The following is a 16,630-nucleotide window of genomic DNA, read 5'->3' as shown; positions in this document are numbered from 1 at the left end:
GCTCACATGAGACCTACTGCCGGTATTTAGTATTTCATTTCTCATTCCCCCACCCCCTCTCCCTCTCTCCCTCTCTCTCCCTCTCTCTCCCTCTCTTCCTCTGACCTATTCCCCTTTCAACCCAACCTCAACATAAAGTTATACTCACCAAACGAGAACACTGTCGTAACCTAGCAACGAGCGATCCAAATAAAGAGGAGCGGGGTGCGAGCCCTCTCTCGCGCGGAGTTCTCTGCGGGACGATGCGCGCGGACAATAGTCCTTTAACCTCAGGCGACTCTAACTCTTTTCAGTCGCCTCTTTTCTCCCTTTATGTGGTCTCGGAAGAGTTCCGATAAAATCGATACATACGGCAAGTGCGAATTTGCGATCGGGGCATGTACTGTAAGCACACTTTGTTATTAGGAGGAGGAAGAAAAAAACTTAGGTGTGTACACAACTGGACGATCGAGCAAGTGAAGAGATTCGAACGATCCCCAAAAGCCGGTACTTAGCGCACCGAATCCGTCAGTTACCTCTTTGGCGACAATATTTGCCTAGACCACTGGACAGAGCAAGCCAAACACTCGAAGATCTATGAGTGAATCTTCTCGAATTCAACAAACTGCTCTTGAGTTTGTTTTTTAATGTTTTGTCCGGGCAGCATGTTTGACTGAAATCGTTCGGGAGCTCGCCGCAGAACACGATCGAGACCGCATGTGTCAGTTCTAGATTATTTTATGCGCAATTACGTGTACTTGACAACGGTGTGATGACGTCTGCTTGGGAGAAGTGTTCATCTACAGGTAAGAGCAGATAAGTTTCTAATCGTGATACATCCACTTTGAATTATCCTTGCTGTGATATATCTACACAGAACAGGAGGAGGAGTGTTATCTTACTGTTATCTGTACATACATTGTACTATCAAATTATGGCTATCAATGAAAAGTAATACTTTTCTATGAAACTAAACATTGAAATAATGATAGTCGTGTGGCAACGAAGATATTGAAACAATATTGTAATGTCCAAATAAACGAACTCTTGCGTTGTGTTGTTATTATTGCAAAGGATTGACAAATTGCTCTTAATTCATTGAATTAGATAACCACCGATTACTAGTATTCAGTGTTTTAGTAGTAGCCATGATTTAAAAAAAAAATCGAAAATCATGATTACACATCATCGGGTTGGACAGGGAGGTGCCCCTCCCTGGGTTGGACTATCAATAAGGAGATTGTTGGTTCGTGTCCAACCCGAGTATGTATGCCAATGATTTTTATAATGGCTACTACTAAAACACTGAATAATCAGTGCTTGTTTACGTCGATGAAGAGCAATAATTGTCAGTCAGTTGCAATTGCAGTCTTTCTGTGTATTCAAATTAGTTATTAAAAAGATCCCCTTTAATGTAGTGATATTCCATTTTTTTTTTTTTGGGGGGGGGCAGGCACTGTTTAATTTCCGCATTTGCTCTACAAAATTCGGTATACATCATCCTGTATATACATCATCTGCAAAGGTCAAGAATTAGTTATTTATCCGGTCTACAACGATTATAAGCCATAAGGGAATGTTTAGATTTGGAGGAACAATTATTGTATCAACTATCACAAAATGAGCGTGACTACTAACTTTAAAGGAACTCATATTACCTCTCAATCAACCATTATTATTGAAATTGAAAAGGAGAATATTCCGTTGATAGCAGCACAATTTTCATGTGAATGACTACAATTTCATCGCGCCCCTTTGAATATTCTCTACATTGCTGATGAGAATGTATTGAGAAATAGAACTTTTATTGCGTAGCCTCTCCAATAATATCATATACAGAAAGATATACCAGGAATTTATGAGGTCAATTTGATAAGAAATCGCACTCAATAACGGCCCCATAAAAGAATTTGTTATACAAAACCAAGAAAACAGCGGATTATCTAGGTTTATATTTACGAAGATAAACATCACTGTAAAGGTGTGATAAGTCGGACCCTGTATATTACTCCTGTATTGTTAACTACAGGAGTATAATGCAAAGGGTAAGACCTGATGTCACAAGACTTTTAGATTTGCGCTGTGCTATCAATTCCACCGACACCACATTTTACATTTCCACCAAAACGAATGCGAGTCGCCACACGTTCTTTGCCATTCCTCTGCACTTTAATATAAATTCAGCATCGTGCGACATACTTTTGCCTTACATGAGTTCGAGTTTTGTCGACTGATATAAAGTAACTAATAGTAAATTTTTCAAGTGTGATATAGCTGTAAAAAGGGCTGCATATCTTGTCTCATTCCTTCCCAAATTGGTGGGATTCCAATCAGGCCTACCTCTAATCAACAAAATATAAATGTTCGACAGGAGAGCAGTTCGTTTTGTAAAGAATGACTATATACGCATCTATATATCAAGCGTGACCATGATGTTGAATAGTCTTCAATGGACATCTTTGTGTCAAAGAAGACAAGGCAGTCGACTCATCCACTTCTATGAAACGTCCCCCGCACATAGTACAACATTGTATACCCATCTTTATGTCAAAGAGTCAATCGTGCAAGAGGAGATATTGATGACAACAGATTCATCCCACTACAATTAATGCATCACTCTTAAAAGCATACCTGTGTAGCTATCTGTCCCAAGCCATAGTCAATTGACACGATCTATATCCACATAATAATGTAAATATCACGCATCTGCTCTAAGTACTAAAAAAACAGCACTGAATAAATTGGCATTGCTACGCCGTACAGTATAGCAGCACCATCTCCGGACAACGATGCTGTGCAGCGATGACCAGATGAGATCCTGAGTAAAACCTGAGCAAATCCTGATTATCTTGATACAATTTGGATCACTTATATCTGATGCGATATCTACATTATGTCTTTTGCATGTTGTATCATTTTGAGAGTTGTTGACCTCAGCTCAAACTCTTTAGAGCAAAGTAAAATCCTTTTGGCTCCGCAGTGATATGTCTTATCGGGATCGAATGCCAGAATTCACCAGACGACCTCCCTATTTGCAATTGGTAGGCCTACCAACAGGTTTTAAAAAAAAATTTATAAGAGATCCTAAGATGACCATTTTACTCCACGAAAGACCACCGCCCGCTTAAATAAAGTTAGGACAACAAATGACTGTATAACCACCACTGGGAGGGGCTGGTTGAAGCCATTTATCCGCAAAGTTGAAAGATTTTTTACCCATCTCCCGCATTGATTTCCTAGCTACTGGGAAGAATGAGGTGTGAGACTGAAAGAGGCTTACGTATCTCGAATAATAAGGTTAACAACAAGCGGCGAAATGTGGTATTCTGTTCCTAAGAGCATAGTTAAAAGAGTGAGTTTGAAAAGAGTGCAGGCCCAAACGCAGGCAATATTCCATTGACGCGTGAAATTGCACTTTTAGTGCCATGGTTGGGGAGGTCCAAAAGGTCTAAAAAATCGCCTCTGTTTGGTTACACATCATGCAGAGTAAATAACTATCATACGTTTTCTTTCCGCAAGAAACATTCAAACTAAAACTCCGTTCCCCGTACATTAGTCGTGGGTGAAGGACAAAGTAAAGCCGTACACAATAAAGGCTGGACGTATACAACAGTTGAGGAAGGGACTTGCTCGTATTCGTAAGATTGGTATTGTCTTTCTGAAATCCGAGATTAACATGAATAGACCAAGCTCTCGTAAGGCATCGCTTATAGAACTGTAAAGTACCTTTGAAGCTCAACAGCAATTCTCCTGGAGCTTCAAACGTGAAATTGGGGTGGTCAGCTCCGGCTTGTGTAGACTTACCGTTGGGCTGAGTTTTCAATAGCATTACCAACTCGTTTGTACTTGAGGTTAACATTGTGCAATACGTCCACATTTGGAAAATTTTGCCAAAGGATGTCGAAGTTGTTTATACCCACGCATCTTCAATATCAACCCAGGTGAACCAGACACTGTGCTGGGACAAAACATTCAAATCATCGTCCCACTGTTTTTACGTTCGTGAGAAAAGGATGGCGATCAATGCAGATGTATTTCTGCAATTTTCGTTTCAAATTTAGCACTGGCATTAATATCTTATCTTCACAACAATCTTGGCCAAAGCCAGAATGAACAGTGAGCTCAGAGAACGGGCAGTTTTACAGATCCCATGATAAGCAGGGTTATTGGCGCAGTGTTATTTAATGCCTAATATGTGCCGTGTTTGTACTCTCTGACAAAAAACCCACATCCAGCTTCTCTTCACGTCTTCATGAAATTTGGTTTTTGCCTGAGTGATCGTCGATCGTTCGATACCTATTGTCTGTTAAGTAGCGGATATCTTGGTGATCCAATATCCACCTCATAACTTCTGATCCTTTACGGTTGCACGGTTATACTTCTCCCTTTCCCTTCCCTTTCCTTCATTTCCATATACCAAGGAGCCTATCGCTAATAGCTTCTTTTCACGCTTTTTCTGGATGGCCTGCTTCCGGAGCCGAGTACTAGAATCCGACAGGCAGTCGATTAGATAATCGATAGCTCTTTTACCGGTGTTGTTACAACGGAATAATGAACGTCGTTTGCTCGGAATTTGTCAGAGCTCAAGCTCGTTGTCTGCGGAGAAAGGGAGGACGCCCCTATTAAGAAGAGTTCGGCCAATGCGACGTTTAATTACTTTCTAAGGAATTCGTTTATAGATTCAACGTCTTTGTTAATAACTATGGGCGAATTTCATTCTCTCCACTCCCTTTAACAGCGGATGCACCTTGTCTTGTTATTAAAGTGAGGCTGTTTACCATACAAGTATGTCTAACCTGACAGTGATGAAGGCCCGTATACGTATATAAACATGACGTATATATTTTAAACAAAGTCAAACAAACAGGAGATTAATCAAAAGGCAAAACGTGTCACTATCCAATTGAGCTCTGTTGCACACACACACACACAGAGACACACACACACAAATACACACACACACAAATTTACATGAAGAGGTCTTATCTGAATATAATTTAAATCAATGATTTTATCTTACAATCTCCATTGTTTTCTTTTACACATTAACACGAGCAAACTCACTTTAAACTGCAATTATTCATGCTACATCTACATTTCTGTGAAATATGCAGCACATCGAAAACGGTAATAACAACAATTTTTGTTCAAGTTCAGAATGCAAGCGACGATTAGACGAAATGTTCGCACGTTCCAAGCCTGAGGCACCCTAAGACATCTAAACCACATCATCCGCTTATGGGGTTATGAAGTTGAATCAAGTGAAAAATATATCGAGGTGTTTGATCTTGTGTAGTTTGCCAATCTTGTTTCTAATCTCTCAGCCAAAGATCACGACGACTGCATGCATATGTTAGATATAACTCATGCAGATAAAAAACATGTTGAGATTGGTCTGAGACAGTGACGCATTTATACTTTTTAAAATTAACATTTCTGTTGATTAAATAATAGCTGTTTGTGTGATAGTGTATGAAAATGTTATCACATCCTGCTGAAGATTTAAGTTCGATCAACATTGGCATATATACCATCGTCAAGACACGATGGAGACATCGTTGACTTGTCGCATCATTTGTCCCTTGCCTATAGCTCGACAGATGTTTTTTTTTTTTCCAAAGATCGAATTATAGTCAAGATAATTATGCTATCCACAGTCGCGAATAAGCGCCTATTGGTATACGGATGCTTGTGAGTCTCGCCAAGAGGAAGAGTGTTATTTGTAGCTACTCGACTTCTCGACCTGGGTCCGAGAACAACTTTATGAAACAGGGCCCAGGTCCGAGAAGACGAGATTTCACAACTCGCCTTCTTGGACCCAAGAAGGTCGAGAAGGGGAGGAAAATATCTCGTCTTTTCGATGACACTTGTACATCTTCAGTTACACATTAGATCCCCTGCCTGCCATGTTTTCAACCCACTGGATGAAGTTTGACAAAAAACAGAAGCCCCTAAAGTGGAGGGATGTAAACCCAAGAAATCATGAGGGGGACACACATTAAGTCTTGATAACTATTGATACTTACTCAAGGCACAGCATATCGGATTAAAGCCCGCTTTATAGGTCTCGAGAAATGGTAGGATTATGTCCGAAATAATTCGGGGAGGAATATCCTATTTACTGGGATCAAACGCGCTCGAAGGTAAACGCTGTTCTTTGTGTCAAGAAGACAGGCGAGTGCAGGAAACCTTCCAATTCAAACACCTTTCTTCTATGTATGTATACAGGAGTCACTGTCCTGTTATCGCGCTGTAGTTTATATCTGACTTTTTTTTTCATTTCCAGCAAGCTTGAGTTCTTCGCAACATTTTCCCAAATGAGAATTGCAAATTGTCCACTTACGCAAGTTCTATCATAGTAGAAGAAACAGACAAGATGGGGTAAAGACTACCAAAACTTTCTGACAAGGAGCGCATCTCCACTAGTCATCTTGAATAGTTTGGGTAAACAAAAGTAAGAATTAACGTCTTTTCTGTGAATTTACATTCGTTTTTAAAGGGAGCGAATGATATTTCGCGGGAAATGTACAATGAACACGTTGCAGGTGTTCGACTTTTTAAATACCAAAAGACTGGTAACCGTCAGTTGGTATCGACATTATTTAGGGAGTCTGTTATACGGCTTCTATATAGCTCCATGTTGCTACAGGATCTACAATCCCATGAGAGCGCAGGACGTAGGGGGAAAATGACCTTTTAATCCTGTGTGAAAGGGGGGATTTGGTTATTTCATTTTATATTTTGCAGGAAGGACCTTGTCCCCCGGATGGAATGTAATTGTTAGTAAGCATCAAACTTCAGACATCCCGAGGAAAAGATTACACATTGCGTGTTTACAATATTATACGTCCATTGAAGGCATTGAAGGAAGGGGAAAATGACAACGGTTTTAAAATCAGCTCATTTTGTAACCCGGTGTTAAAAAGCGCGCCTTGATGAAACTCTCATTTTGTGGCCAAAGGGAATAATTTATTACTAGGGGCTTTTTTGTTTATGTTTCGTTTTGGTTTGATCTGTAAAAGCTTACAGGACAACCGTAAATGTTCGTTTTGATTACGTAAAATACTAAGTCATATTCTTTCTTGCTGTTTCGAGTCCTTTCTGTTCTTTTAATGTTCTACATTTTGCCCGTTTTTCTTAGGGTTAATTTGCTTGTTTTTATCTGTCAAGGAAAAAAATAGTTCACCCTCTGAGCAAACTCTGTTCGCCGGTTTCGACACCAACATTTATTTTCCATTGTCAACGTCATTCTTCGACATGGTATAGGTAATGACATACATTTCTACTGATCGAACCTTCCAATGATTATCTAATTGTCTCACAGATCTAAATGTCTTATGCATGTTGAATTCTCTGATATATGTTAAAATGATTTAACATAAAAACACATCACATTTAGAATCAGACATTTTTGGCAGCCAGACAAAAAAAAAAGGATACAAGAGCTATTTGTGGTATCAGACATCAAGAAAGATAAGTCATCTTGTATGAGGCAAGAGAATGGGTAGATTTAGTGGTGAATAATTATGTCATTAACTTGAAATAAGTAAATTTTTGTTCTGAAGAAATTCGGTTTCATCCATAAGAATGAGATATAAATGACATGTTAATGCAATCCATGACATGAACTTTAGAATATCAAGTTGCTATACATAAGCTGTCTTTCTTCTAAACACACGTAATATTGTACAATGCTTTCGTGCAGCTACGTGATAAACCGCTCATACCGAGCTCCTCACGCACAAGTCATGTCCCACATGACAACACCCGATGACTGCAAGGGTTTCACTCTGCATGCGTTACCTTGACAACGCCAAACCAACCCAAACGAAGATTTTCGTGACCCAGGCGACCCAAGGCCTGCGGGGCTTAGGTCAAAGTTCACTGTTTTTCTCACTCTTCATTCAGTTGTCAAAAAATACGTTCAAAGTTGTTTTAGCTTTTAGCCGTCAACAACCAGCCCGTCAACTTATGGAATCTGCCATGAAATTGCTATTGTATAATGCTAAAGGGAACGACAAAGTCAGACTTTTGATATCACTAATTTTGAGGGTGTAGTTCCAAAACCTGCCAGGATCTTGTTGAAAAAAAAAAAGAAAGGAGAAGAAGATCATCGACAGTAAAGAAATATTTTAAATACATGTATACCTATACAGGACAGTCTGTGTGTTGCAGAATGTGCACAAAGCACAACGTTTATTATGCTCCATATACGCTGTAGGATCTTGCCAACGACGTTCGGCATAAATCTTATTCAAACTGGTTACCTCGACAGTAAGAATACACAGCAGACATAAAAACTGGTGGTGCATTTATTGCTACCTCAGCAGGAGGTTAAGTATCGTAGTTCAGCATAATGGCGAAATCTTCCATCCATTGTGCGAGGTCTTCAGAGCTCGATGGGGGTAAGAATGACACCAAAGAATTCTATTCCGACTGTGACCTTGAACAAACAGACTGTCACAAAGAAAGAGATGCAGGAAGAAAAAAAAGAGAGGAATGAAATGTAAGTTAGGAGGGAGGATAAGAACAAGCAAACATTCTTGTATCTCTATGAATTTAATAATTTCGTAAATGCCTTTGTACGTAATGACATTTTTTGGGTGCTGTATGGAGCTCGCGCCCAGAACGCATCAACATGACAACCCAACCAAAGGACAACAGGCGCCTGTTCTAGAAACAGCGCCCTCTCGTGATACCTGTCGCACATTGCAGCTGTGAAGCGTCAGGGTAAATACTAGTACATGTAGCTTGTTTTGTTGCCACACGTAACCGACATTTCACTTCTTTTAGAAAATACAGCAACAACAAAAATATAACATAGATCAATATTTAAATGTAAGAGGGACGCGAAATATCTTATTACACATATTTCACTGTAGAATCATAACTAAAATACAATTCGAAATATCATTACATAATAACAGATGCAAACAAGATCAGGTGACATTAATATTACTGTTGTTTATTGTCCATTGAAATATTTCAGTAACAATCCTTTTATCTTCCTGCATGTTTTCTTTATTTCTGCAACATTTTCTTTGAAGATGGCAGTATATATCATGTGCGCTTGGTCATTTTTTTTTTTATAGTTATTTAATTTTTGGGAGTATAGGTTTCCCTCACATTTTCATTCTTATAGCATAATATGTAGAATAATAGCCATTTTGGTATGTTACTTAGTTTTTGTTGTTGATTGTGATTATTACAATCATTCTTCGAAAGCTCCTAACGTTTTGCTTTGTTTGTAGACTTCTGGTTGTTTTTGTTTTGTTTTGTTTGTTTTTGCTTGTCTGCTTCTTGTTGTGTTGGAAATGATAGCAAATTTCAATGCTGGCGATACCAAAATATCGGGGCACTGGAAAGTTATACCGATAGTACGAGTCATCGTTAACAGGACGCAATGATGAACGGAACTGTTTCGTATGATAGAGTGATATCTTGTAGATGAGTATCATACCCTCCTTGTCCCTTTTAAACATATTCCAATGAACAGTTTTTGAGGAGTTTTATCATTATGATTGTTGTCTAGTGATTATAATGTGGGAAAGCAAAGGAACATCACTACAATCATCAGACACGTTGAGCCCAAGCATCTTATAGATCATAATTATCCAAAGGTATAACATACCCATATGGACAGGCGTTTGTAAACATTTTGATGAAATTAATTGTTTTCTTTTTCTCTCTTTCTGTCCATCTTTCTGTCTTTTCAGATCCCTAATCATAAGTGCAAGCCTTTGTCCGAAGAGGAATGGATTAAGATTGAACTGACCATGATAAACTCGTGTCACGTGATCTCATTGAGCAAACTCTGATCCCAAATTTTGAACGAGTGATGAACGAAGCAGCCATCATGGCTAAACCGGTCAGTGCGCCTGCGCGAATGTCATCGCGCGACGACATCTGGAAGGATATACGCGATTGGGCGAAACCCAGTGGGCGTAGCGAAGGCGAGGAGACGGAGGACGGCGACCAGAGCCGAGTGATTGGCTCACAGATCAAGGACAACATCACAGAGCAGAGACTCCTCGAGAGCAGGCTTCTCGATCTCTCGAAGGAGCGCTACAAATTCATCGTCCACGTTGCCTGGCAACGCAAGGCATTCATAGACAAGCAAAAGAGCAAGACAGGTGTGATGAAAGACCTCCTGAGGAATGTTGATACCTCTCTGGACACGTGCCCGGCAAAACAGGACAGCAAGAATCAGAGCACCCGTCTGGCGGAGAAGCTGACCTCTTACCGCGACCTGGTCAAGAAGACCTACAGCGAGCAGCGCCGAATGGAGATGCTCAAGAAAGTAGAGGACCCCGATGAGATGCGTCCCATCATTCCCGGCACTTATGAGTCCATTTACAAGACCGAGCCCACGTTCAGCGCACGAAATCGTAGTCGACAACAGCACAGCGAATTCGGCTTGGACAGGAGGAAACCGCACAACCTGCGCATGTTTCCCGCCATTACGCCCTCTTCACCCAAGCCTCGACAGCAAAGCGTGTCGCCCAGTCTGACGAGGCGGCCGACCACGAGATTGAGCAGCACGTCGAACCGCCTACCCGAGCCGAATCTGCGGCCGAGCGCCGCGGCGATAAAACCGTCGACAACCATACCCGGCTCGCGGTACAATGTCCCGCGCTATCTGAAATATCGATCGGTGTACGATGGTCGATTCAAGGGGCTCGAACGATCGCTGTCTGCCACTTACGATGGGTCGTCTGGGCCTAGCATTGAAAGCATATTGGATGGCTTACCGACACGAAGCATGTCTGTAGCTCTCTAACTTTGTGTAACAATGTCTGCGCAGCTGACGTCGAAATAAATATAACAAAAACAATGATGTAAACAATGACAGCTTCATCACCGTCATCAACAACAGCATTAATCTTAAACAATAACCAGACGAGATTCAATACATGCTGAAGTTGTTTTGTAGTAGGCAACCCTGATCAATATAACGCGAACCTCAATTGCAACAATGTTTCCATCAAGTATTACCTCGACGCTCATTTTCTTGCACATCCATCTCATAATAAGAACTTTTTTTTTACATAGTCATTTGGAAATGCATTACAGAGCATCCTCATTTGTGTTACACTATACGACATTTACTTAACCTCAGATATCACTTCAGTAGGATAATATGCCCATTATTTTGTATATTATAATGTGACAGTAAATGAGACAACATGAATTAGGCATTCTCCTGTTTACATGCAAACAAAATAATGGCTGCATTCACTAGCTCAGAAAGATCTTGTGCTTGTTTTGGCAGTTTGCCTTGTAATGCATGTTTGAATTTGTTATCCTTCTACCACTGTGTATTATTTGTAGTGAAGTGTATATCATTTAGCTGCACATATTATTAAGACTTATTCACACTAAATTTCGCATTGACTCACCTTCTAACAATCCAGTTTTGATTTTAATTTGATAAATATTGTATTACACCACGTGTAGAAGAACAGTGTATGTAAGGAGTAGAAGAATATGTGAGATACTTATAGCGTACAGAAGCTGTTTTTGCTCTAATCTTTCTGTTACAACAGTTGAATTTCACGTCTTAGAATAACACGCCAATCTTGCCGGAATAACGAATTCTACCTGAAGTTCGCCAGTGTATTCCGATAGCCTTTTCTCGTCGATGAGTATTACTGCCATCATTATGGAAACCTGCTGATTTTATAATTGTCTTTTTTTTTTTTGTTCTGTTGGCATTTGGGTGATGTTTTGTTTCCATACATATCATTTTGTTTATCATGTTTGATGATGATGAAATATATTTCGCCTTCAAATCTGATTGACGTGTAATAATTTACCTGTTGATTTTTGTTTGTGTGTGAATGGGTGATCCATTTTTCCTGTACATTATCATATATATATATATATATATATATATATATATATAGAGAGAGAGAGAGAGAGAGAGAGAGAGAGAGACAGACAGACAGACAGACAGAGGGAGAGAATGGAACTAAAAAGTGCGTGTGATACAAACAAATATTTACGTAACTGACGATCAATGACGAGAAATGGACAAGAAAGTCATCTGCGATGTCTTTGAAAGAGAAGTACTATTCAGGGTGTATCAAAAAAAAGTTACACTTTTAAAAAAATTGTCTAAATTCCATTTCAAAATATTTGGAAGATTTTTTCGTATTAGTGGATGCCCAATAGTCTAATCTGTCAAGTGCAATCAACAAAACAAATTTTTGTTCACGCTTGGCTGAACACTGACGCTCTTTGTCCAGAGTGTGAAAAAATGACTTGCACCAAATTGAAAGAAGATGGGAAATTCAGCCAGAAGCCCAAATAGGTGTTCTCATTCAAACAAATTGCTCTTTTGCTCACAGTTTTGATTATGTTATGACAGTTTAGGAATTTTCTGGCAATTTTCTGTCACGTTTTAAATGATTCCATTGTGTTACGGAAGGTTGATTAACAACATCAAGATCTTTTAAGCACGGTTATCACAAATCATGCACAGACATATCGAACCCACATGCCAGTCACTCAGTCAAGAAGAAAAGTACAAAATTAATGCATCCTCAGATCATTCAATCAATGCAATCAATGCAATCAATCCAATCAATCCAATCAATCAAGCATTCAATCAATCAATCAATTAATTAATTAATTAATCAATCAATCAATCAATCAATCAATCAATCATTCATTCATTTAATCAATCAAACAATCAGTCAGTCACAATTGTATGTAGGCCTATGGTTTATAAAAAGTAGCAGATCGACATAGGGAATATCACCTTCCCCCCCCCCCCCCATCCCCCGTGGCTTAAAGGCTAATCAATGTTTGAAAAACTGATTTATTTGTTGATTTATTCATTCAATCAGCCGATCAATTATTTCAATGATTGAAAAGTGATTAATTCATTATTGAGTTGATTCACTAATTGAACGACTCAATGACTAACTAACTGTTATATCGGTTGGTGTATTGATGGGTTGATTGATTGATTGATAGAGTGATTGATTGATTGATTTATTGATCGATTGGTTGACTGATTGGTCAATCAATTGATTGATTAATAGGATGAATGATTTGAATGTTGATGAATTTGGTTCCATTACCACATTAATGAATAACTGGCATATGGTATTGATGTGTCCGTGTATTGTGAAAACTGTGCTTTAAAGATCTTGAAGTAATTACACACTCTAATTCTCATCAAATAATTTAGAAATGAAATCATCAAAATTACGATAAAACTGACAAAAAATCTCAGACTATCATAACATAATCAAGCTTTAAGCAAAAAAGCAATTTGTTTGAATAGGAGCACTTATTTGGACCGCCGACTGAATTTTCCATCTTCTTTCAATTTGGCACAAGTCATTTTTCACACTCTGGACAAAGACCGTCAGTGTTCAGCCAAGCGTGAATAAAAGTTTTTGTTAATTGCACTTGATAAATGAGACTATTGGGTATCCATAAATGTGAAAAAATCTTCAAAATATTTTGAAATGTAATTTAGACAATTTTTTTCAAAAGTGTAATGTGTTTTTTTATACACCCTGTATGGTAATACATTGTATATCAAATAAACAGGACAGTAATAGTTTCATGAAAATTGGGCTCAAAAAGAACTAACGAGATAAGGAAATTCCAAAGTTACAGAAATTTTCCCGAAACAGGGATACTCGGTGTCAAATCTCCCCCAAATTGCATACTTTGTGGTGAACTTAACAAGATAAAAATCATACAGTTCATATCAAAATATTCCAGAGAGAAAGAGAGAGAGAGAGAGAGGCAACATAAGATCATAAAACATTTGTATATCAAACACCGATTGTCCAGTGTTGAAATAAGATCACTACCTCATACAATTTAAATGTGTGATGGTGACCCATGTCACTTTTTTAATGAAAAATTGGTAACTAAAATATTTTAGATCTATCTTAAATTTTGTACGATATTGATTTAACATTTATCACTGTGTTTTAATGACTTCACCCAATTTTCAAAGTCATTAAAAAAGAAGAAACATGAACTAGGGTTTCAGTCACATCAACAAAGAGTGCATACAATGCCATGAGTGCATTTAAATTCACGTTCCAGTGCGTTCGGTGCAATTCTATTTTAATATAACAATAATAATAATAATAATAATAATAATAATAATAATAATAATAATAATAATAGTAATAATAATAATGATGATGATATTGATAATCATCATCATCATCATCATCATAACAATACATTTTACTTGTATAGTGCATGTTTCAAAATAGTCTTCGTGGGCTTTACAATATTATATGCATCTTTGATTATAATGACTGATTAACTAAGAGTGTACATCGCATAATCTATAGTGAATGAATTATTATTATCGTTATTGTGCATGCTCAGGCATGATAACAGAAACAAGAAATGTCATGCTGTGCTATTTCAGTCATTGACAAATCATATATTCGATAAAAGATCTGAATCCTTAGATTAACAACATAAATTCGCCATAGCCGAATCCTGTACAACACAACTTCTATAACAGCAACACCAATACAAGGAGCAACACAATGAAGCTTTCAGATGAAGAAACAGCGCCCTCCACTGGCGATAGGTGTTCCCGCATTTTGTCATCCTAAAATTTGTTCTATGGAGTATAATCCGGTGCTTTTTAATGGTATCTTCATGCATTACTCAAAATTCCCAAATACGCAGTTGTGATGACATAATACCTATACTAGGAATTGGTCTTGTGTTTTTATTCATTTAAGCACGGCTGACTTCTTTACAATGTACTCAGTTGACATGCGAAGTTTGACTTTTTAAAAGTAAATGCAACACGTTATGCTGTCGTGTCTGAATATGATATAACTTTCGCTAATTTTTCAGTTTTCAAGATGTATTTGTATACAAAAGACGCCGAATGAAGATTAAATACGGTTTTTGTTCTTTATATTTGCCCACTTTTATCTAACAATTTAACCGACTGATCGTGTAAATTCGCCAAGCCGTAGTTCAGTCATCTGCTATAATTATTCACGTAATCTCGGCATTTTTGTTTTGTTTTAATGCTATTCCGTCTTGATATGCTCCGTCATGACTAATCGAACTTTGAAGCAATAACAAACCAATAAAAACGTATATGGCACCCATCGCGGTTTAGCCATGGTCACAGCTCTTAAATGCAGGTCATGACAGATAAAGTAAGCATAACAGGGGGTGCCGACATCGAGGGGGTAGATGGGTAGTTTCTTAAAGGCCCTCATGCTGCTGTTAGCAGTGGCAGTGGGTGAGCGACGAGCAAGAATACCGATTGTCGAAACCGAGCTCGGTCTTGGGTCTCACTGGTGGCTTGACTGGTCCTGTGGCATCCTGTGCACTTACCCTCTGTTTACTCCTATTGCAATCAGAGCGGGAGTGCATTTGACATAGGTCAGGTAGATTGCTATGGGCGAGGGTATTATAGGGTATAAAAATCATCGATGATAATGATGCTTCCCGACCCCTCTCATCTTTTCTCGAATATAATTATAATGTTCCCAAAATGCTAAACATGTGTCCCTTTAGCAGGAACACGTCTTTTCTATCGCAACAGTGAGTCATTTATCAGGATACCGCTTGTAGATTCTCAGCGATACGATTCATTTCATTGAGGGCGCACATCAGTGGTAATGTTTCCAAATGAAGTGTGTACTCACATTCAACGATTTCAGAGAAATATTTTGCAAAAGATATGAGAGCTATAACCGTATTAAATGGTTGGTACCGTGATACACCACCTTGATAAACCTGAATCCTTCAATCTGTCAGGTTGTTGGACTGACGCCGGAGTTCCACTCCAAATAATGTTGCTCAATTAAGGACATTATTGCTGTTGTTTCATTTAAAAATGTATCGCCTTTATAAATCTGCATCAAAACGCAATTGCCATTAAGACGACTAGTAGTACGTCCAGTCTCCAGGCGGAATGGGCTTTAAGGAGGAACTTGCCCTTGTAAAAAGGCAACTAGAGAACGGCTGCCAAATGCTATTTGCCCTTTCCTTTGTGACTCTTTATCAATTCAAGTATACATTAAAGTTGTGCAGATGATAATCCCAAATGAGGTAAGATAGTTTACCCATGTAATCAAGATGATAATGATTATCTATTTATATATAGCACTGAATTCTGTATAAGGGACAAGAGGCAGTTTATGTAACACACACACACATTATACATACATATATATATATATATATATATATATATATATATATATATATATATATATATCATATACATACATACATACATATACATACAGGGTTCTGCCTGAACCGCTATGACGTCTCCGTGCCCGAGCGGTTTAAGGCCTTGGCGTTCCATGCCAAAGACCCGGGTTCGATTCCCGGCGAAGACCAACTTTTCAACTCTTGCACTTTTCCGAAAAAGGAGGGACAGTGAGAGGAATAATGCCTGTCCCGTCCCTACTTTCGTTCTTGTCCTTGTCATAGTCCTAATTTCTGTTTGTTTCGGCTGACGCCATGATACTAAAAAAAACTCCTACATGGAGTCCTTGACGGACCTTGAGATGCCCTCATCTCCTATAGAGTAATTCACAAATTTTACAAGCTATGCTTTTCTTGTGAACTCCTCTTTTCCATATAGAGTTACAAAATCTGATTGTATTGCTTACTTGTTTAT

The 16,630-nt window shown here is 38.5% G+C and overlaps 1 protein-coding gene across 1 annotated transcript; it reads left to right on the top strand.

The window, feature by feature from the left end:
- The first annotated feature begins 517 nt into the window (after positions 1-517).
- On the top strand, positions 518-11,644 carry LOC139709072 (uncharacterized). Its single transcript, XM_071621037.1, has 2 exons — positions 518-785; positions 9,696-11,644. The coding sequence occupies exon 2, from the start codon at positions 9,818-9,820 to the stop codon at positions 10,757-10,759; it is 942 nt and encodes a 313-aa protein (XP_071477138.1). The 5' UTR covers positions 518-785; positions 9,696-9,817; the 3' UTR covers positions 10,760-11,644.
- Positions 11,645-16,630: the final 4,986 nt, after the last annotated feature.

Source organism: Diadema antillarum, unplaced genomic scaffold, assembly GCF_040938485.1.
Source record: "Diadema antillarum isolate AM-2024a unplaced genomic scaffold, OU_Dant_1.0 seq00001402_RagTag, whole genome shotgun sequence".
Taxonomy (NCBI): domain Eukaryota; kingdom Metazoa; phylum Echinodermata; class Echinoidea; order Diadematoida; family Diadematidae; genus Diadema; species Diadema antillarum.
The sequence above is the reverse complement of the archived record's forward strand: the minus strand, read 5'-3'. Positions and strand labels throughout refer to the sequence as shown.

Excerpts from the sequence above, each read along its gene's own strand:
- LOC139709072 (XM_071621037.1), top strand. The coding sequence starts at position 9,818 with ATGAACGAAGCAGCCATCATGGCTAAACCGGTCAGTGCGCCTGCGCGA.